Source organism: Cottoperca gobio, chromosome 24, assembly GCF_900634415.1.
Source record: "Cottoperca gobio chromosome 24, fCotGob3.1, whole genome shotgun sequence".
Taxonomy (NCBI): domain Eukaryota; kingdom Metazoa; phylum Chordata; class Actinopteri; order Perciformes; family Bovichtidae; genus Cottoperca; species Cottoperca gobio.
The window spans coordinates 871619-894100 of NC_041378.1; the positions used below are offsets into that span (position 1 = coordinate 871619).

Consider the following 22482-nt stretch of genomic DNA (forward strand, 5'->3'; position numbering starts at 1 on the left):
TAACGAGATAGACCGGCGGGGGAGGGCGGAGACGGCCCAACTAAACTCCCACGCCACTTGTTAGAAAAGCACTTGCTCTGTCTGAGTCAGCTAACTGCAGCGGAGGAACGGCCATGAAAAGATTCCTGCAGACTGGACCTGACAGCAGAACGTCTAACCATTCATACGCACGCAGTTATTACAGTTTAGCATCTGTGGCTAATGGAGGTTTGTGTTTGTGCACAGCTTCCATACGCCAACTGAGCTGCAGCGTTCTGCTTCAGGACACAACATGATTCCTTCCTGTTTGTCAGACATTACTCTGAGAGAAGAAATGGAAACCACATTTAAGAGCTGGAACATAAAACAGTGTTAGAATTCAACATTTCATAACGGCAACAGATTAGATTGTTCAGAGGCACTAATGCGTCTCAGCTTCATACAGCGTGTCTCCCTGACGGGATACAGACTCATCATCACTAAGAAGTCTTACATGCACATAAGAGATTCTAACTAAATGTTTAACAGATGCTAAATATAAGGAGTCTCAGACAATTAGTCCTGAGGACAGGTGCGTCCTGAGGACAGGTGCGTCCTGAGGACAGGTGCGTCCTGAGGACAGGTGCGTCCTGAGGACAGGTGCGTCCTGAGGACAGGTGCGTCCATCACTTTATTCATGGCACTTCAAAACAGCCTGTTTTTTGTTGGTTTGGTTAAAATCTTAAATCTTTATTGATCTTAAAATAACGTTTTTCCAAATACTACAAGTATTGCTGGAGTTTTTAAACGTTCAGAACCCTCTCTCTTCTTCTGGAAGCTTTAAATTGAAATGAAACGATATAAAAAAACATACATGAAATTGCAAAATAGATGTGGCCTCAATGAGTAGCTCACCTTTTACCTGCAGGAGAGCGAGGCCCAGCAGAGGGTCACAGCCTCCCTGTCGACTCGTGTGTGTGTGTGTGTGTGTGTGTGTGTGTGTGTGTGTGTGTGTGGCTCTGACTCTGGGATGTTTCTCTCCTCAGGCGGTGGTGCCAGGGAACAGAAACAACGCCATGCTGCAGAACCTGCTCCCCGACACCCCGTACAACATCACCGTGGAGGCCATCTACGCGGAGGGTCCCGGGGGGTCTCTCAATGGAAACGGACGCACAGGTGAGGCAGCTGCACAGTAGTAACAGCTTAGATCTTATTTAGAGACGACTCTCAGACTTGCAGCAGGAGAATGAAGCTGTTTTCTTTATACATCTGTAACATGTGAACAACAAGCAAAGAAATGTGAGACGGTTGCCCTTCAGTCTGCTTCACAACTTTCCTACAAGAAGTAAAGTAGTAAGAAGTATCGGCCTCTTGCAGCGGTCACACAGTCTGCGAGGATCGAACCTGCGAGCTCTGTGGCACGCCTGCTGCTGATACAGCAGTTACATGAAACAGCTCCAGCGAGGCTGCAGAGAGTTACAGTTAGACCTGCATTAGTCAGCAGCACTAACACATGTCAGCGTGAGGGGCTCGGACCTGTGGGGGCTCACAGGAGCCCCTTCATGGTGAGCTGCAGCATTAGTTATACAAACAGCAGAAACTTAAAGAAAGTGTGGCGACCGTCAGAGCTCAGCACGTGGATCACAGATAATGAGTGTAACTAACAGATGCAGGAGTATTTATCTGCTACTGAAGAGGAAGAAATGTCACTTATATTAACAAAATGTTCAGTTTTCGAGACGTTTTTACAAAGTTTTTCTTTCTTTCTGCAGAAACTCTGCAGGATAACTTCAAATTTTTGCGTAATTATTGATATCATAACTTTAAACTTTAAAATAATGCTTATTTTAAAAGCTGTTTCCACAAACTGAGACGATAAGTTTTTATAATAACAACAAACGTTATTTATAAAGCACCTTAACGTTACATTGAACAGATAAAAAGAGTGGATTCTAACTGCTGTTTGTTGTTGTTGTTGCGTCTTCTCCCCGTCACAGTCGGCATGTTGAGCCCCAGGAACCTGCGGGTGTCAGACGAGTGGTACACCAGGTTCAGGGTGGCCTGGGACCCGGTGCCCGCTCCGGTCCAGGGATACAGAATCATCTACGCTCCTGCAGGTGAGAACACCATCAACACGGCACACTACCAGATAATGAGACTAACGCTGAAACATGTCTCTACGAGGAAAGTGATTTAAACGGATCATTGTTTTCTTCTCTGTCAGTGTTTCAGTGTAAGATGAAAGTGACAGTAACACTTAGGAAGGCGTGCGTTGGTAAAGGGTTAGATGTTGTGTATCTCTCGGCTGCTTGTGTTCTGTGGATTGGATGAAGGTGAATTGAGGATTTCAGGAAGTGATTTCTAAAACGTTTGTCAGTTTGACAGTGAAGCACATGTTGGTTGTGTTGATTTGAATAGTTTTCCAGAGCTCTGCTGCTTCTTCTTTAAGTAAAATTAGTAAAATAAAGCATATCATTATGATTCTCCACAGCTGTCATCGCTGCATGTTCAGTGTTCTCACATCAAGAAGAAACACAGAAGAGTCCACATGTCACACGCAGCTTTAATTAAATATGTGCTCATAAAATCAGAAGCTTAATTCCCTTTCCAGCTGAATCCCACTGTCTTCATTATGATGTCATCCACAGCCCTTTATACTGAGCAGTGTTACTCAGGATGAAAGCCAGTAAGTGGACCTTGAGTTGGGACAGTGTCTCTGGTATTGTGAGAACTTATCTCCTGCTGAGTCCACATCTGCAGAGTGTTTCCCACGTCACTCTGCAAACACTCTGTGATGCTCAGACTGTGAGAAGACTCTGATGACAACAACAGTCATTATATGATTCCGTCCTGCACACTGTTATCTCTTTTTGTTTTCCAGGCACACAGAGGCCCATAGATTTCTTTGTGGGCGACGTGACCTCGTACACGCTGCACAACCTGCTGCCTGGAACCACCTACGATCTGAAGGTTCTGGCTCAGTACGTCAGCGGCATGAGCGAGCCGCTGCCCGGCGAGGGAACGACACGTGAGTGCACAGATTCTCTTCTGCGCCCGGTGGAAGGTCTCGTTATGCTGCTCACACTCTGAGATCCAGACACAGTCCAATATATACAAGAGCAACTCTTCTGACTCTACAGGGATAAAGTTGATCCAGAATAAATATTCAGACTGTCTGAGAGTCTTACTGCGTAATATGATATTATATTTTGAATCAATAATAATAATAATTGATCATTTTCTTATGAATTCTTGTCACTTGACTTGATCTTCCAGAAACAATGTGCCAGTGACTCTGGATTCAGCGTCTGTGTTGGAGTGCAGATATGTTTCTGTACCATCAAGGACTTTTAAAAGATCTATGAATGCACGAGTCCCGATTAAAACCCTTCAGTGTTCCTGAAGCTTTCTCTTCGACACATGTGTTTGTTTTAAATGTGACTTCTGTGCTCTGCAGTTTACCTGAACGTGACCAACATTGAGACCTACAACGTGGACCACGACAAGTTCTGCATCAAATGGGCTCCTCACAGGGCGGCCACGTCCTACCGCATCAAACTCCTCCCGGTGGACCGTAAGTCTCCTGCAGCTACACTGAAGCACTCTGAAGGTTGTGCATCAGAGGGAACTGTGCGTTACATTTCACATGTGTTACACGATAAACAGCCGGTTGAGAAGCTGCGATGAACACTTCCTGTCACAACTTGATAATAAAATAAATGCTTTTAATGTGAAGCTTACAGGAGGAAACGTTTGCTTTGCATTATCAGAAACTATCAGAATCGTAATACTGCAAATATCTAAATATCATAATACTGCTAATATCTAAATATCGTAATACTGCTAATATCTAAATATCGTAATACTGCAAATATCTAAATATCATAATACTGCTAATATCTAAATATCGTAATAGTTTCATCATCCTCCGAGATTCCTTTAAGAAGATTCTTTCTTTTAGTCAACAGTCCTTTAATTCCACTTGGAATAGATTTCTCATCACTATTCGGCTGCGTGTGCGCCTGATGCAGTCACGCTCGGACCCTGTTCGGAGGCGAGGTGATGCGATACTGTGCAGATGTTTCAGGGCGTTCTTCCAGATGTGCTCACCTCTGCGGACACGGATGCTCTGTTGATTTCCGGCGACCCTTCCCAGCGTTCACCAGACTCTCGCCTACACTGTTTATCTCTTGCTCCCCCTCCTTGTGATTGTTACTCGATGCAGGATGCGCGTTCTGGCGCCGATTGAAAGCGTCCGACCACCGATTTGTAATCGTCTGTGAAGATTACATCCTTTTCAATTACTGCAGCGGTCTTTGAATCCCATCTGGTTCATATTCGCACTTTGACGCTAAAGAGAAGGACTGATGTCCATATTTCAATGTCTATACGTGAGTCATTACCCGTGTGAGCGGCTGCCAGAGCAAACGTTGGGTCTGCTCGCGTCAGACAGGCGACAGCTTCGACCACATCCATCAGAAATCCTCCGTCTGCAGCAAATCACTCCGTTTGTTCTCAAGTGGAAATGCAAACTGCGTTCCAAGACGGTGGTGAGACGTGGAGAAACATCTCGTCCATATCTCCACAGCCATGGAAACACTGGTTACAACATGTGGCTGCCAGCGTCTTCTGACATCCAGCTGAAATACTTCAGGGATTATATTTTGTCAACATCCCGCTGCGCGTGTCTCCTGTCTTGATAAACGAGGGCCACTGTTCTGGAGTGTGTTTTCTCAGAACAGTTTGTATGAAGTGTCTTCCATCAGAACTTGTTTATCTCAGCGCTCACTCAGAGGGTTACGTCACCAGAGCTGCTGGATTCTGTCATTTCACAGAGAATTATGAAATCCTTCGAACTTCAGGCCCAAAGCAGTGAAGAGCAGCGAGCGTCTTCACGCAGCTGTGTGCAGTAAACAGCTTTGTTTGTGCTGCTGAGGACACGCAGTGTAAATAAGAAACCTTCAGGACATCGCTGGTGGAAACATTCCCTGGAAGCTCAGTTTTGAGGTTTCTTCATCACTGTTGCAGAGTTTCAGAAGCATTGTGTAATCTTTCATTTTTCGTTGTTAGCAACAGAAACAGAAAATACAGCAACAGAAATACAAATTAAAAGACTTAAAAGTCCTGTTTCCCTGCATGATGCTGGCTGATGATGATGAACAATGGAGTAACAAGATCATTTTCATGTAACTTTCACTTTATTCCTGCAGCATGTCTTTAACAAAAGTATAACAGCGAATCAGATGAGACGAATCGAAGCATTTCTGATAAGTTGTGCTGAATGAACACTAAGTTGTGTTTTCATTTCATCGTTGTGAGTCTTTATAAATCCTCTCCAGACGTTCTGTGTCTGGTGTGTCGACATCTATAAACATACAAAAACCTTTAAATTCAACAGAAGTCGTCTCAGTGACAAAAAGAAAAACACGTTTTTAAGGAAACTTAAAAGTTCTGAAGATTTGAAACCAAGCTGTCGGAGATTTTATTATTAACTCTGAAGATAAACGTGTGAAACCAACAATATCAATAAATCCAGATGTGAAACCCACCGCGAGTGATTTACAAACTCTGCAGCTGCTCCGTCTCTCGAGTTTGTTTAAATAAAATTCCAAATCTACAGTTGTATCAGAACATAATGTTACTGCAGGAATTTAACACAAAAAGTAGAAACATCACTTGTTTGTTTGTCTGTTTGTCTGTTTGTTTGTCTGTTTGTCTGTTTGTCTGTTGTTTGTCTGTTTGTCTGTTTGTTTGTCTGTTTGTCTGTTTGTTTGTCTGTTTGTTTGTCTGTTTGTTTGTCTGTTTGTCTGTTTGTCTGTTTGTTTGTTTGTCTGTTTGTTTGTCTGTTTGTCTGTTTGTCTGTTTGTTTGTTTGTCTGTTTGTTTGTCTGTTTGTTTGTTTGTTTGTTTGTCTGTTTGTCTGTTTGTTTGTTTGTTTGTTTGTCTGTTTGTTTGTCTGTTTGTTTGTCTGTTTGTCTGTTTGTTTGTTTGTCTGTTTGTCTGTTTGTTTGTTTGTCTGTTTGTTTGTTTGTCTATTTGTCTGTTTGTTTGTTTGTTTGTCTGTTTGTTTGTCTGTTTGTTTGTCTGTTTGTTTGTTTGTTTGTCTGTTTGTTTGTTTGTCTATTTGTCTGTTTGTTTGTTTGTCTGTTTGTCTGTTTGTTTGTTTGTCTGTTTGTCTGTTTGTTTGTCTGTTTGTTTGTCTGTTTGTCTGTTTGTTTGTTTGTCTGTTTGTCTGTTTGTTTGTTTGTTTGTCTGTTTGTTTGTCTGTTTGTTTGTCTGTTTGTTTGTTTGTTTGTTTGTCTGTTTGCTTGTTTGTCTCAGATCACTTATGTTTTCACGACACTTGTTGAACATGATGTGTAACATTTATTTAAAATAAACAGGATTTTCTGTGAGAATAATCCCGTTCTGACGTTTGCAATGTTGAAACTCTCTGCTGGATTAAAGAGTGTCCTTCCTCCTGCAGCCTCCAGTAACGGACAGCATGAGATCACCATCCCCGCCGGGCTGCCTCAGTACTGCTTCGACGGACTTTCTCCGGACGCTCTGTACACGGCCACACTCTTTGTTCAGACCCCAAATCTGGAGGGTCCAGGAGTCAGCGCCAAGGAGAGGACATGTAAGCATCTCCTGCACCAGCTGATCAACACGTCAATGAGTCAACAATGAGTTTGTTGTGAGATATGAAGCGTTACAGACACTGACGCCATTTTTACTGTTGTTTCTCACAGTGGTGAAGCCAACGCCTGCTCCAACACTCCCACCGACCCCGACCCCCCCACCCACCATCCCCCCAGCGTGGGCAGGTAACAACCTTCATTTATCTATTCATTATATATATGTATGTGTGTGTGTGTGTGTGTGTGTGTGTGTGTGTGTGTGTGTGTGTGTGTGTGTGTGTGTGTGTGTGTGTGTGTGTGAGTGTATATATATATGTATATACATGTGTGTCTTCATAGTGAAAGTATTCCAAAATATCACCTCATTGTTTGTTAAAAAGAACTTAGAGAAGTTGTCCTCTGTAGTCCTGACATGGATAAAAAAACATTCTCCTCTTTATTGTACTGAAATATTAACATTAGCACTTGGACCTCCGGCCCTTTATATTGGTGAAAGATGATCAGTGTATTGGCCCGGTGAACAGGTTCTTCTCTGCACCCTTCCACCATGTTTCATAATCCTGTTGACAGACAAACAAACATCTCCTCCTTGGCAGAGATAAATAAAGAAATGCAGAAGTCACATGATTTTTCACGGCAAAACTTTCAGTTGGACTGTTGTTTATGTATATTTCACAATACTTGCTGATAAATCTGAAGTTGAATCCTTGTTGCTGTTGCTGTTGGAGTTCCTGACTTCAGAACGCTGCAGTTCAGAACCAGCAGAACCTAACGATCCCAAAAGTCCCCAAAGAAAGTCTTAGAAGAAGTCCTGGATCTTCCCCAGGTGTGACTGGATCCAGTGTTTTCATTCAAGCTCAGCTCTGATTAGAAACTCTTCAGCGTTCTGGTTCCAGCGCCAACTCCTTCTGGATCCTACCAGCGCCAGCGGGGAATTAATAGCCGCCACGTGTGCTGCTGGCCCTGCAGGGCGCATGAAGGGGAACACGCCCGTTAAAGGGAAGATGGACGTGTCCGTGTAAAACCAGCTGTGTGTGCCGGTGGACTCACCGATTGTTGTCTTGCCTCAGTCTGCAGAGGTGCCAAAGCAGATGTGGTGTTCGTCATCGACGGCTCCTGGAGCATCGGCGAGGAGAGCTTCACCAAAGTCGTGCACTTTGTCTACGGCATGATCGCTGCCTTCGATGTCGTCGGACCCTCAGGGATGCAGGTTTGTGTTGATGTGCTGCTGATATCAATACCATAGTTTTCATTTGCACATCATTTCCCTGACTAGTTGTTGCAGGAAATCAAACTTAACTTTGCATATTTTCATAAATAATAACCAGATTTTATTTTTCTTGCGTCAAGCTGATGAGGTTTATATCTGAGTGTATGTGACATGATGTCCTGCTGATGTCTGTCATGTGACTTTCCAAACAGGTGTCCTTTGTGCAGTACAGCGACGACGCAAAGACTGAGTTCAGGCTGAACGCTTATCAAGACAAAGGCATCGCCATGTCTGCGCTTCATCACATCCGCTACAAAGGAGGAAACACCAAGACAGGTTGGATCACGTCCCACGAGCCACACACACACACACACACACACACACACACACACACACACACACACACACACACACTCAGTCCGTCAGTTCTGACACACTTTTTCTCTGTTGAGCAGGGGTGGCGCTGAAGCACACCTACGAGAAGGCCTTCTCTATTGAGAATGGGATGAGGAGAAACGTCCCCAAGGTGGTCGTAGCGATCACTGACGGGCGCTCTCAGGACGAGGTGAAGAAGAGCGCTGCCAAGCTGCAGCACGCAGGTAACGGGCTCACGAGGCCACGCGTTACCTTTCACAGAATACCACAGTGTGTGAGCTGCAGGCAAGAGAAGCCCCAATCTGAGTCTTTATTCTCACAGCATAAATCAGTCTGATCTTTTTCATTCTTTCATGTCTGCTTCTAAATCACAGTTCTGAGTTCTTACAACGTAAGTCTGAACAATCATCTCTGAAGTCATGCAACTTTCTAGACATTTGTCACTTTAGTGGCGAACATTTGGCTTCTCTCCCATTAGATTACAAGTCTGTTAAACAAACACTCTGGTTTTATAAGAAAGAAAAGAAGCAGAATAAATACGAGACGCTGTGATGGAGGTCTGTGATCGTTATCAGCTGCTCTCTGAATGGCTGTCTTCCACTGGACTTATAAATGAAACTATAAACGCTGACGTGGCGTCCATGTGGACTGTGGGTCAGTTCAGGACCACAAACAAACTGGATCCGAGCGCTGAGTCGATCTGCGAGCTGAATCTTGTTTCTGCTTCTTTATGCGTCGTTAACAGACGAAAGAGAAACAGCTGGTAGTGATCTGAATAATAATCTATGAAACGATTTCTTTCACTGCAGCCGGAGCTGAAGTCATCGCACTAAACTCCCGTGTTGCATGCGAACGTGCCAACAGATCTATTAATGAGATTCTCATTTCTGCGTGCTGCCTTCAGGTTACAGTGTGTTTTCCATCGGTGTGGCCGACGTGGACTTCGTGGAACTGCAGGAGATCGGCAGCAAACCCAGCGACAGACACGTGTTCGTCGTGGACGACTTCGACGCTTTTGACACCATCAAAGAAAACCTGATCACCTTCATTTGCGAGACGGCGACTTCATGTGAGTTTGAACATTTACTGCAACAAAATACAAAACAAATGATTTACTTTTGGTCAGATTTCATCAAAGTCCTTTTGTTCCACAGCGTGTCCACTGATTTACCTGAATGGATTCACTTCGCCTGGTAAGTTGGAACATGGAGGCTTCTCTGCACTGAACTCCTGAAGTCATCAGGACTCAAAGGTTTGTTGTGTTCCAGGCTTCAGGATGCTCGAGGCGTTCAACCTGACGGAGAAGACGTACGGTTACGTTCAGGGCGTCTCCATGGAGCCGGGCTCCTTCAACAGCTACACGGCGTACAGACTCCACAAGAACGCCTTCCTGACTCAGCCCACCACGTGAGTCTCACCGCTCTGGGGAAGCTTGCTTTTAGAAAGAAACACTTTATGAGAAACTACATTTTGTGTTTGACGATAAGAAGAGTGGCGAGCTGCTCCAGAGCTTTAAGCTAACGAGCTAACGCAGATAACTAGTGTGCTTTGTTCCAGTTCTGCCTCTTGAGTTATAGCTCAACTCATGAAAACATGTTTGAATGCTTGAAAGATTTATTCTTTATTCTTTGAGAGTTGCTTTTTATTGTCCACCATTTGTGTGTCGTTAGCATGAAACTGAAATGCAAAAGAAACCTCACAAAATGTGTCAAAACTACAAACTCTGCTCAGACAAAGACTACAAGACAGACAAGACTCTGTTCCCGACAAACTGGGTCAGTAGGATTTACGACGCTCTGTGAGGTCACGCAGGACCGACGGAGCTACAGGTCACGACACGGCGCCGCCGCCTCCCTTTGAAAACATACTTTCAGTCTCTGAAGCCTCCGTCAGGCCACTGAGTGCAAAGTAGACTGTGAACACTGGCCTCCGCCCAACACAGGCGTCCCACATCCAAAACATCTCACACAAGTAGTGGAAACAGCTTGAGCTCTGACTGAGCACCAAGATTAACTTTGCAAAAGGTGCAGTGACATCAGAGGGACTCGTGAAGCATCACAAGTGAGTGTAACTGTAGTGTGAAGAGGACACAGAGGTTCCCAAGTTGTGGGTGGAGATACTCACACCTATATTCTAATGAGCCAAATATAAACGGCTGGTTGACAGTACTAAAGTAAAGTACCTGTAGCACTTTAGTACGAGCGACAGGTAAACTCTGACGAGTCGTCTCTTTTCGTCTCCTGAACAGGGAGATCCACCCTGACGGGCTCCCCCCCGCCTACACCATCATCCTGATGTTCCGCCTCCTGCCCGACTCGCCCACCGAGGCCTTCGACATCTGGCAGGTGTCGAGCGGAGACCACAAGCCAGAGACCGGAGTCACGATCGACCGTAAGTATCGTCCTCTCATCTGTGTCCAGTGGTAGCTTCATATTTAACTCGCACATCTGAATCAGTATCTTTCTTTCTCTCAGTCCTCCACCTTTTCTCTCCCCCTTTCTCCCTCCATCTCTCCAATTTCACTTTGACCCCCGCCCACCTAGCATAGCCCCTTAGCCCCACGCTCATAAACACAACATAAGATGCTGTTGAGTTGTATTATGGGAAGTGTAGTGCAAAGTGCAGTTTGAGATTTGAAGGTGTTCAGGAACTTATTTCCACACAACGTTTCCCTCTCAGCTCAACATCTTTATGTTTCAGACATTCGAGCCACAGACAACAGCTCGTGGCTAAAGGAAGTTTCTTTGAGTGTTGACGTCAGTGTGTAACATCTGTTTCTCTCTCAGCCTCCAGCCAGACTGTATCCTTCTACAACAAAGACACGCGCGGGGAGATCCAGAGGGTCACATTCGACACCGAGCAAGTGAAGAGGATCTTCCACGGAAGCTTCCACAAGGTAGAAACCAGCACGAGCTGCGTGTTGTTTATCTGGATGACCTGAGACACAGATCTGCTGACACAGACGTGGTTCATGGTGCAGATGAAGACACTTCCACAGCAGTCTGTGGGTTTCTATCTTCTTTAAGTGGAGCTGAAGCTGAAATGTGTCTTTAATCCTTGAAATGAATGTTTTAGTTCTCGGCATGACCGTGGCGCCGCACATCAATCTTATCGCTCCGCTTTGTACTCGCTGGACGTCCCGAGGTCATACAGATATTGTGGATGCCTGAGATTCCAAATATGTTGCATATTACAGTCGGAGCTCCTCACGTGCAGCTTCAGACGTGTTCCTGCAGAGCGGTGTGCCTCAGACCAACAGATGGTCCTCTGCAGGTTGGGAAACGCAAAGTGAAGCTCAATTTATTCTTTATTGATTACATCCAGTTCAAACTCTCTGCTGGACTGATGGAGGAGGCCGCCTCCTGCTCGAGATGAGATGATCGGTACACGGGCTCGTGCTGAATGTGTTTAGTTTAAATATAAGCGATGACATGGATCAGAGTGTTAAGAGTTAAGATGCTCACTTTCCACTTTGTGTCTCATGTAGTCTTCATTCACCTGAGATATGATTACGTTAAGCTACAGAAATGCCAGAAGCTTCATGAACAGTTTTAAGACACTTTCTACATCTCGGTGTTTTTAGAGGATTTTAGTCCTGAACGTCTGGATCTTAAGTTCTCACAGAAACAAGCTGACAAACGTTAGCGGCAGCCGAACAGCGTGCAGGAGAAACTCTGATGTTTAACCTTTGAATCAGAGTAGAGAGGAACTCCCATGATGCACCAACACACCAAACTCCCATGATGCACCGCCGCTGCACCAACACACCAAAATATTGGGTCACTGTTATTGCTGTTAAACAATTACATCAGAGGAGGGCCTGCAGGGAGGCGTTCTTCTCCTCCACCCGCCTCTCAGCAGGAGCTCGGTCCTCTGGTAGCAAACCACAAGGGAGATCTTGCTGCGCCGTGGTTTCATCTCCCAGCATGCAGACTGAAGCAGGAAGAGATGCAGATGTTACCTGTTGCACTGTGATGGCAGCTGATGCGCTGGGTCATGTTTAGCCATTATTCACTTTTACTTCTACAATTTCTGAAACCAAAAAACATGACATTGATTGACGCGGTAGAGGTTGCTGTGTCAGTCGCAGTGTGAACTCAGCGTCAGGATCTTCACATGATGCAGAACTGATCCCTGAAGGTGAAATTCTTCCTTGGCTGCCTCCTCCCTTGCTCCACACGGAGGTCAGAGGTGTCCGTAAAACCTGGTTGCTGTCTGGAGCTCGAGGACACGTGCACGTCAAGAAGGCTGAACCTTTGATTACTGTCTCACTGTCCTGCGGCGACAATAAAAATAACTGGACTGAAGAATTGTTTTTGTAAACTTGAAGATTTAAAAGCCTTTCAGCAAGTTCAAATGTCGACGTCGGCCGCGCTCCCTGTTGGCACGTTGCAGAGAGAACCTGATGTTTGAGTCTGACGACGTCAGGAGCCGCCACATCACCACGCCTGACTCTGCTACCAACCAGCTAACTGACCACTGGATGTGCTGAGCAGCAGAGATCTGTGGATCCCTGGAGAGTCTATGTGGCTCAACTAACCAAAAGATCCTGGACGATCTGCGACAACTGCAGAGAAATAGATTAACGGTCCTGCCAGCTACCTTTCAATACAGAGTCAGAGAGCAAGAACGCAGATGGGAAGCAAAGATGCAATGACTGATGGGATATCTGGAGACGTTGGATCGAGACGAAGAAGCTACGGAAGCCCGGAGAGGAGAGTTCTGGTGATCCAATCTCTAAGTCTAAACTAAATTATAATAAAAAGAAACTTCTGGCAGCATTCAGGAGTTCTTCCAGGTGAGTTTTATAATGCATGAGGAAATTAAAACTCAGCTCGAGAAGACATTTTTACAGGTTCATTTAAAACACTGCTCTTTCAGTCCAGAGATCTGAAAGCGTGAGCTTTTGGTTAGAAGCCCGCATCTCTAACCTGCAGGCTGCTGAGGACAGGAGGCCGGAGCTGCAGGCCGACTTGTACGTGTACGACCTCAGCACTGACGGCCACTTTCATCTGCACCTATATAAACATCCTTCTCTTACTGGAACTCAAACGGTGCTTCCACACATTAGCGTGAATGTCTAAATGTGAAATCCAGACTGACGAGCCAGTAAAACACTTTCATTAGAAGCACGGCTCTAGAAGAAGACACGTCCGGTGTTCTAGTGGTACGCCTTCCAAACAAAACTCTAGAAGGTCTGGAGTTCAAAACCAGGCTGCCACCATTGTACCCCTGAGCAAGGTACTTAACCCTGAGTTGCTCCAGGGAGACTGTCCCTGGAGTTAGTTCAATGTAAGTCGCTCTGGATAAGAGCGTCTGCTCAATGACCTGTAATGTAATGTAACAAGTGTTGAGAGCGCCACACTGACGCGTTGGTGCTGAGCATCAGATAAGATGCTTCTTTCTTGGATGCCTCCGTGTTTCCATGAGCAGCGTCTGCTCTGCTCTGTTAAACAAGCTTCTGCATTTCCGTGGATGCTGACTGACCACGAGCAGCGAGCCGCGGCTGCCAGCGGGGCCGGCCCGCGGCTTTGTAGAGCAACGTTTTCCCTCCTTGCAGCTGGACTTGTTGTAAAGACTTACCACAAAATGACATCATGAGGAGATGTGGCGAGGGAGATCTGAGTCAGGAGAAATGCATCGTGGTATTGTGTGTGTGCTTAACAGAGATGAATTAAGAGTGAAGAGTCGAGCTGGATGCCTCGCTTCCTTCATGAAGGGATTCTGGGGGATTCGTCTTCCAAAGGTTGTGAAGCTTTTCCAGCTGAAACGCAGCTTTTTGAGAATCTTTGTGATTTCAGAGCCGATGAAGGTTTACTGAGAAGAGTTTACATGAAGCTGCCGCTGTGTTTTGAACGATAGTGACCTTATTAAGGAGATTAGGTGTTGACATCCCTTCCTGCTATGCTGAGAAGTAACTTCTTTAAAAGGCCACACTGATGAAAGAGGACGAATACAACAACATGGAAAATGAACCAACAAGGTGATTTATTTGATTGTAAATTCCCAGATTGCTCAACGCAAAAAGAATCAATATGACTTTCTTTACAATCCAGAACATTCTGTTGAGAATGATTGGCAGCTGGTTTATCACATTCCAGCAGAAGTGAACAGACACAGCGGAGATGATGGAGATCCTCCCTCAGCTCACGCTCTGCTCAACATTATAACGTGCAGCCCATCAGGATAAAAACCAGAGACTTGGTCGTAGAACAAAGAATGTGCCAATGAAACCTTTTTTTTTTTTGTTCCTCTTCCTCCTCTTCCTTTCCCCCTTTCTCTCTGAAGCTCCATATCCTGGTTTCACCCACTGGCGTCAAACTCAACATCGACTGCCAAGAAGTGGTTGAAAAGGAGATCAAGGAAGCCGGAAACACGTCCAGCGATGGCTACCAGGTTCTGGGCAAGATGTCCAAGTCCATCGGCTCCAAAGGAGAATCAGCAACTGTAAGTGAAATCTGATCGTTCACACAAAACTGGGAATTTAGGAGGATTTTAAACGTGTCATTTTAGTATTTGAATGATGTGTCAATGCTACTGAGGAGCAGGAAGTCTGGCAGCCTGAGAGAACTACAAACCCCCCGAACAACAACAACAAGAGTTGGATCAGACTTCAGGTTCAGTTTATCAGAAACACAGATAATAAAAAACCCAAACATGTCTTATAGACTTAAATATTATACTGTATCGTATCTCGTGTTTTTGGCTCATGATAAACGTTTTACTGATTCTCTGAAGTCACTTACTGCAGACGGCAGAGTCGTGCTAACATTAGCTAATATGATCCACTGGTTGGACCCGAATCCCACGTTTGCATAAAATGTAAAGTATCCTTGAACACATGATTGTCTTATAGCATTCTTGAACTTCTTCCAGCTAACTGTCCATTATGTTTACCTGCACACTAACATAAAGCAAACAGCGTATTCCGATAGATATTCCCATTTAGGCCTCCTAATGCAGCGTTTTCCGACACGTGTACAACATATTCAGAATATACCGACACGCGGCTGAAATATAAGTTATTTAAAGGGCAAAGCCGTAGGACGTACATCAGAACACTGGACATTAACATGAAGACGTCTTCACGGCTGCAGCATGAGACGCTTCCTGTCTTCCTCGGGGCTGAGAGGACTCGTCTTTCTATTTGTCTTCTGGGAGCTGTTGAGGGCGTATCAGAGACACATGTACCACAACACCATTTCCATGTTTCCTCTCCCCCCCCCCCCCCTCATCTCCACAGTTCCAGCTCCAGATGTTCGATATTGTGTGCAGCTTGGGCTGGACCAGCAGGGACAGATGTTGTGACCTCCCGTCTATGGTAAGAGAAACTCAGACACCTTTTACCTGCTCAACGTGTTCGTCTGTTAACCTGCAGCTGACATCAGTGTGTCTTCTTTAAATCTATACGGATTACAAAGTAGAGAAATGGGAGGTGAAGCCAAGTCATTGTTTTGAGAGTCACAAGTCTTTGCACTCAAGTCTCAAGTCTTAAACTTTGAGTTTCGAGTCCTAAACAAGTCGTAATTTTGCTCGTTTTAAATTCTGCAATTCAGGTTTTTAAGGCTGGAGTCCAAGTGAAGTCACGAGTCATTGGTGTTAAAGTCCAAGTCCAGGTGCAAATATGTTTTTTATCAGAGTGTGAAGTGACGAAGGTGAGGACTGGAGTCTCTTGGCCTGTAAACTAAATCTTTTCTTCCCTGATATCATTTGTAATTCAGCCCAGAACAAAGGAAACTGAATGATTAGCAAAATAAACCAAAGAGTTTGTGGCCTTCAGACTAAACATATGCTTTCATCGTTAGCTCATTCTGATATGATGAGACGGATCTCATTGTATTTCTGTGCAGCTCTAAATCCCCTTAAATCCCCCCAAAACTCACATCTGCTGGTGTGTACGTGCATTTCTCCCTGTTTGTGTTTGTTTTCACATCTGCGCAGCATCTTGTGTGTGTTAGCTGATCGTCTTATAGAAAACTCTCTGGCCACCTGGTTTTTCCTCAGAACATCTTTTGGAAGAGCACCGAGGCTTTGGGACAATGCAAACACTTTAATTATACATTTAGTTGCAGTTAAAAAGCAGATGAGTTTTTACTGTAGCAGCTGCGGGTCCAAATCGTGTCCTGGGTTTCTCACAGTCGTGTCTGAGACTCAGCGGCAGATCAAAAGCTCAGAGCAACATAATCAGAATCAGAAGAAACTGGAATCAAAGCAAAATAAACAGCGTGTGTACGACGCAGGAGTGTGAGCCAGCTGATACATGAAAGTACACCATAATACAAAGCACAATGTGAACTTCAGGATGCAGATTGTTGTTTTCTTGCTTTTGGCCATCCTCATCCTCATCATCATCATCATCATCATCATCATTCCAGTCGGTTACGGTAACTTTATGATGACTTTGATGCCAAGATCTGCAAGATACCAAGTGCATAAGCAATCAGATATGTTCAGTTGAACCCAGATACTTCACACACACACTGTGTGCATGATATTTAAGTAATTACATATAACCACCTGGATAAAAGCTCTATTGGAATTAGGAGCTCTTATTGTGAAATAAGCAGGAAGCGTTCTTGTTAGTGGCGCATGTAGGGTGGAGTGAACTCAGTAAAGCAGCAGGATTAACGTCAACGCTTCAGTTCTTGTTGAGTAACATTAAATGAAGTCGATTGAAGCAATGCATTCCTGCAGCCGGCAGTGCCTACATGTACCAGGATGCATTGTGCGTGACGCCCGGCAGATAAATACGTCTGAATATCCAAGTCAGACAAAACACTGAACTGTATCCTCGTCATTTTCTAGTTTCCAACTCAAGCGAAGAGAAGAAGGACGTTCAGTGTTTGAGCGGTTTCTAGATTCCCTTCACAGAGAAACAGCAGCTGATGCAGTTTGAAGTTCTTTCTTACCTCCAACTGTCCCCTCAGTTATTCTTCATCATTGTTTATTTATTTATTTTTTATATAACCTTTATTTAACCAGGATATGGCCTCATTAAGATTAAAAATCTCTTTTTCAAGAGTGTCCTGGCCGAGAGAGGCAGCAGCACAGTTACAGACATTAAACAATCACAATCACAACATTAATTAAAAGATTTACAGTTTAATTCAGTGACACTGCAGCTTGAGTAGAAAGGAAATAAAAAAGCGGAATAGACTTTGGTGATAATCTGCAGGAACATAACGACATGCACGAAGCACAAACATGAACTCTATGAGTTAAATCTTTGTTCTTCAGCAGCAGCGAGGTTTTTAAACGCAGTCTGGACTCTGGACTTTCTCAACGTGAAGTTTTCTGTCAAATAAGAGCTTTGTTTGAGCTTTGTCTGCAAAGCTGGACGTCCAAAAGATTCTTTTTAAAAGGAACTCTGGTGGATCATAGAGACTGCTGCTTGTTCTGAAATATACAGACAGGAAGTAAATATCCAAAACAAGTTCAGTGTTTAAAATCCAGAAAACCCAAACTTTAATATTAGTAAATTAATATTTCTTTCTAAATGTGTCATGCAGTATAGAAGCTGTTAAACACTGAGATAAGGGATCAGGGGAGTTCTCTTGGGTCGTTGTGTCAGATTATACAATATAAATGTTGAGGCTGTGCACCAGACTCCATTGACAAAAAGGTCATTTTACCTCACAATGGGGGTTGCTGGTCTAACGCTGCCTCGATTACACAAACAAATCACTGGTTTTATCAATGGAGCCTGGTGGCTTTGAAGAGAGCATAAATAACCTGTGTGACAAAAAGGTGAAGCGGTGAAAATATTCTAAATACAGCGGACACTTGAACATTTATAGATTTCTTTACGTGTGTAAAACACGTCCACTGCAGAACATTGTTTCCTGTTTCCTGTCTGTTTCTACAAACTGCATCTACTGCAGGTGAGAAGAAGCTCATACAACCTCACAACATCCGAACTGTCCCTTTAAATAGTTAATCAATTGTTAGAATGGTTTCCCTCACAACGTGTTGTCCTGCTGTGTTACTTGGTTTGTAGATGACGGAGGTTGCAGCAGCAGAGACCGCACTGTGTGGTTGATGAGCAACACTACAGGTGCTGCAGATTGTCTTGTATGAAACTCATAATCAGGCCAATAATGAAGGTTTATTGATGTTAAAGCATTAGGTTTCATCGACCTTTTGTAGTTCCTCCTTTGAAAGATATTATTATCCGTCTCTTCCTGCCTGGGCGTCCTTAAAAGTCCTCGTCTCCTGGAGGCTTGTTAGATTCCCAAACTGCTTCATTGCTCCTGTACTCGCTTCTCCTGGAACTTCCCCCAGGCTGTCCCGGTGCCCACCCCTCACAGCCGTGGCTTCTGCTTCTTGTACAAGAGTTCAACCTGCAGACATGTTGTCAGACTGTTTACCTGACAGTGACGAGCTCTGGGAAATACTTGTAGTTCTGTGTTAACACGAGTGCATCGTGTAGCTGCTCACTCACAGTTTACGTGTTTAAACTTCATGAATCATCTGCTGCTGGTGAAGTGACACGGAGCTGTTCGACTCTGAAGGTTCATTCTGTCTGTATGTTTCTGTTTCCTTCTCTTCAGAGAGATGACCTGAAGTGTCCTTCTCTTCCCAACTCCTGCACCTGCACTTCAGCGGGCACCGGGCTGCCGGGGCCTCAGGGACCAATGGTGAGAACTCCTTCATCTCTCTCTTCTTCATTCATCGTTTGGTCTTTAAATAGTTAGAAATATGGAAAAAGTTTCTCAAAGTCTTTAAATGTCTTGTTGTGTCCAAACACGAAGATATTCACTTTAATATGATATAAAACAGAGAAAAGCAGGAAGTCTCCATATTTAAAAGGCTGAAAACGGCATTTTTTGCCATTTTTGCATGAAATATTACTTTAACAATTCATCGATTATCAAAATGTAGGCGATTATTTTTCCGTCGACGGATTAATTGATTAGTAGTTGCAGCTCTAATTAGCAGTTAATAAAGTAGTGCAGTAGTAAAAGAACCAGATATCATCTTTTTATTATTCCACACATTGTTCTTCCTTGTAAAAACCTGGTGCCTACATTACCCACAATGCAACTCGACCACGTCTGTGGGAGATTCTGGTGTGTTATGCTAGTAGTGGGATTTTTAAAATGAGAACACTGCGCCCTAAAGCACGTTAGCCCTGAAGCACGTTAACTCTGAAGCACGTTTACCCTGAAGCACGTTAACCCTGAAGCACGTTAACCCTGAAGCACGTTAACTCTGAAGCACGTTAACCCTGAAGCACGTTAACTCTGAAGCACGTTAACTCTGAAGCACGTTAACCCTGAAGCACGTTAACCCTGAAGCACGTTAACTCTGAAGCACGTTAACTCTGAAGCACGTTAACTCTGAAGCACGTTAACTCTGAAGCACGTTAACCCTGAAGCACGTTAACCCTGAAGCACGTTAACTCTGAAGCACGTTAACCCTGAAGCACGTTAACTCTGAAGCACGTTAACTCTGAAGCATGTTAACCCTGAAGCACGTTAACTCTGAAGCACGTTAACCCTGAAGCACGTTAACTCTACTACCTGAAGCACGTTTACCCTGAAGCACGTTAACCCTGAAGCACGTTAACCCTGAAGCACGTTAACTCTGAAGCACGTTAACCCTGAAGCACGTTAACCCTGAAGCACATTAGCCCTGAAGCACATTAGCCCTGAAGCACGTTTACCCTGAAGCATGTTAACCCTGAAGCACGTTAACCCTGAAGCACGTTAACCCTGAAGCACGTTAACCCTGAAGCACATTAACTCTCTGAAGCACGTTTACCCTGAAGCATGTTAACCCTGAAGCACGTTAACCCTGAAGCACGTTAACTCTCTGAAGCACGTTAACCCTGAAGCACATTAGCCCTGAAGCACATTAGCCCTGAAGCACGTTTACCCTGAAGCATGTTAACCCTGAAGCACGTTAACCCTGAAGCACGTTAACTCTCTGAAGCACGTTAACCCTGAAGCACGTTAACCCTGAAGCACGTTAACCCTGAAGCACGTTAACTCTCTGAAGCACGTTAACCCTGAAGCACATTAGCCCTGAAGCACATTAGCCCTGAAGCACGTTTACCCTGAAGCATGTTAACCCTGAAGCACATTAGCCCTGAAGCACATTAGCCCTGAAGCACGTTTACCCTGAAGCATGTTAACCCTGAAGCACGTTAACCCTGAAGCACGTTAACTCTCTGAAGCACGTTAACCCTGAAGCACATTAGCCCTGAAGCACATTAGCCCTGAAGCACGTTTACCCTGAAGCATGTTAACCCTGAAGCACGTTAACCCTGAAGCACGTTAACTCTCTGAAGCACGTTAACCCTGAAGCACGTTAACCCTGAAGCACGTTAACTCTCTGAAGCACGTTAACCCTGAAGCACGTTAACCCTGAAGCACGTTAACCCTGAAGCACGTTAACTCTCTGAAGCACGTTAACCCTGAAGCACGTTAACCCTGAAGCACGTTAACCCTGAAGCACGTTAACTCTCTGAAGCACGTTAACCCTGAAGCACGTTAACCCTGAAGCACGTTAACCCTGAAGCACGTTAACTCTCTGAAGCACGTTAACCCTGAAGCACGTTTACCCTGAAGCATGTTAACCCTGAAGCACATTAGCCCTGAAGCACATTAGCCCTGAAGCACGTTTACCCTGAAGCACGTTAACTCTGAAGCACGTTAACTCTGAAGCACGTTAACTCTGAAGCACGTTAACCCTGAAGCACGTTAACCCCGGGACACTTCTTTGCAATGCCTCATAAAAATGTTTTAAGAGGGGGGAGAAGGTCGAGTGAGGTGCAGCATGACGGAGACCGACCGGTGTGATAAACCTGCTGATGTGCAGATATTCACACACAACTATCTTAGTCTTCTCTACACAAATATAAACATCACATAAACAAACTAATATCACTTTCTTAAAAATACATATCCTTGTTACCGGTGTTGGGGTTCAACTAGTTACATGTTACAACATTACGTAATTAAACTACAAAATAATATATTAAAAATATATTTAAAAATATATATATTTAAAAATATATATATATATTTAAAAATAGCTATATAACACTATATATATACTTATATATATATATAGTGTATAAACAGTATATATATATATATATATATATATATATATATATATATAGTGTATATACAAACCATATATATATATTTAAAAATAATAATACATATATATATAAAACAAATATATATATATATATATATATAATATACTGTTTATACACTATATATATATATATATATATACACATATATTTAAAAATATATTATATATATATTTTTTTTTATATTTATATAAATATATATATATATATATATATATATATAAATATATATAAATATATATATATTATATAAATATATATATTATATAAATTATATAATATATATATATATAATATATATATATTATATATATATATATATAGTGTATATATGTAGAATTGTGTTAAACTGTTCCACTCTTACTTCACTACTTAAAATCTCCACGAATAACTTTTAAAGAATAACTTTTATGACTGAATATAAGATGATAGAAGATGTTAAATCAGATTCTTACTGGAAGTGATGGGTTTTCTTGTTTTATTTCATAAATTAAATATAATGAAACTAAAGCCACACAGTCCTGATGAAGCAGATTCATCTTTGAGTTTTAAACTTTCAATAAATACAGAAAGATGTGTTTGTGACTTGATCACTGATCAGGACTTCTTTAATATCACTCTGAGGGAAGAACACACAATTATTCCACTTTCTGTGTTAATGTGACGTTAATGTGAAGGAATCTTGCTAAATGATAAAAGAAAAAATAGATTACTAATTATATTTCATATTTTACAATGTCAGAAAGAAAATCCTACTTCATATGTCTTAGACTTTCTTAGACTTTTTAAAGAACAAAGACATTTTAATACTATGTAATACCTTATTAATCTTTTGTAAGACAGTTTGTTGTGTGTAAGAGTCCTGATTTACAGTCATATTGAGGCCCTTTAACTTTGACAGTTTGTTGTGTGTAAGAGTCCTGATTTACAGTCATATTGAGGCCCTTTAACTTTGACAGTTTGAAGCTTTGTCTCGTGTTTGTTGTGTTAACGTGACAAACGCTCGTCCTCTTCAGGGTGCCCCCGGCAACAAAGGTCCCCGAGGTGAAAGAGGAGAGGCCGGTCCTTCTGTGAGTACTTCTTCTGTCATCTTTAAAAGTGCTGCTTTACCTCTCGTAATCACCACTGAAGAAGAAATCCATGTCAGTTTGTTCTGAGCTGCATCAGCTCTCAGCCCTGGATGAAAACAGCAGATTGTTTGAAGCAGGAAGG

The 22482-nt window shown here is 43.3% G+C and overlaps 1 protein-coding gene across 1 annotated transcript in view; it reads left to right on the forward strand.

The window, feature by feature from the left end:
* col12a1b (collagen, type XII, alpha 1b) overlaps positions 1-22482 on the forward strand; it is a 111883-nt gene that overhangs the window by 77624 nt on the left and 11777 nt on the right. Inside the window, 18 exon segments of the mRNA XM_029425245.1 lie at positions 1005-1134; positions 1956-2075; positions 2840-2986; positions 3416-3532; positions 6424-6576; positions 6689-6763; positions 7648-7787; positions 8000-8123; positions 8243-8386; positions 9067-9231; positions 9317-9355; positions 9431-9569; positions 10411-10553; positions 10949-11058; positions 14451-14609; positions 15406-15483; positions 18713-18799; positions 22287-22340. Of these exon segments, the coding sequence (XP_029281105.1) occupies positions 1005-1134; positions 1956-2075; positions 2840-2986; positions 3416-3532; positions 6424-6576; positions 6689-6763; positions 7648-7787; positions 8000-8123; positions 8243-8386; positions 9067-9231; positions 9317-9355; positions 9431-9569; positions 10411-10553; positions 10949-11058; positions 14451-14609; positions 15406-15483; positions 18713-18799; positions 22287-22340 (2124 nt within the window).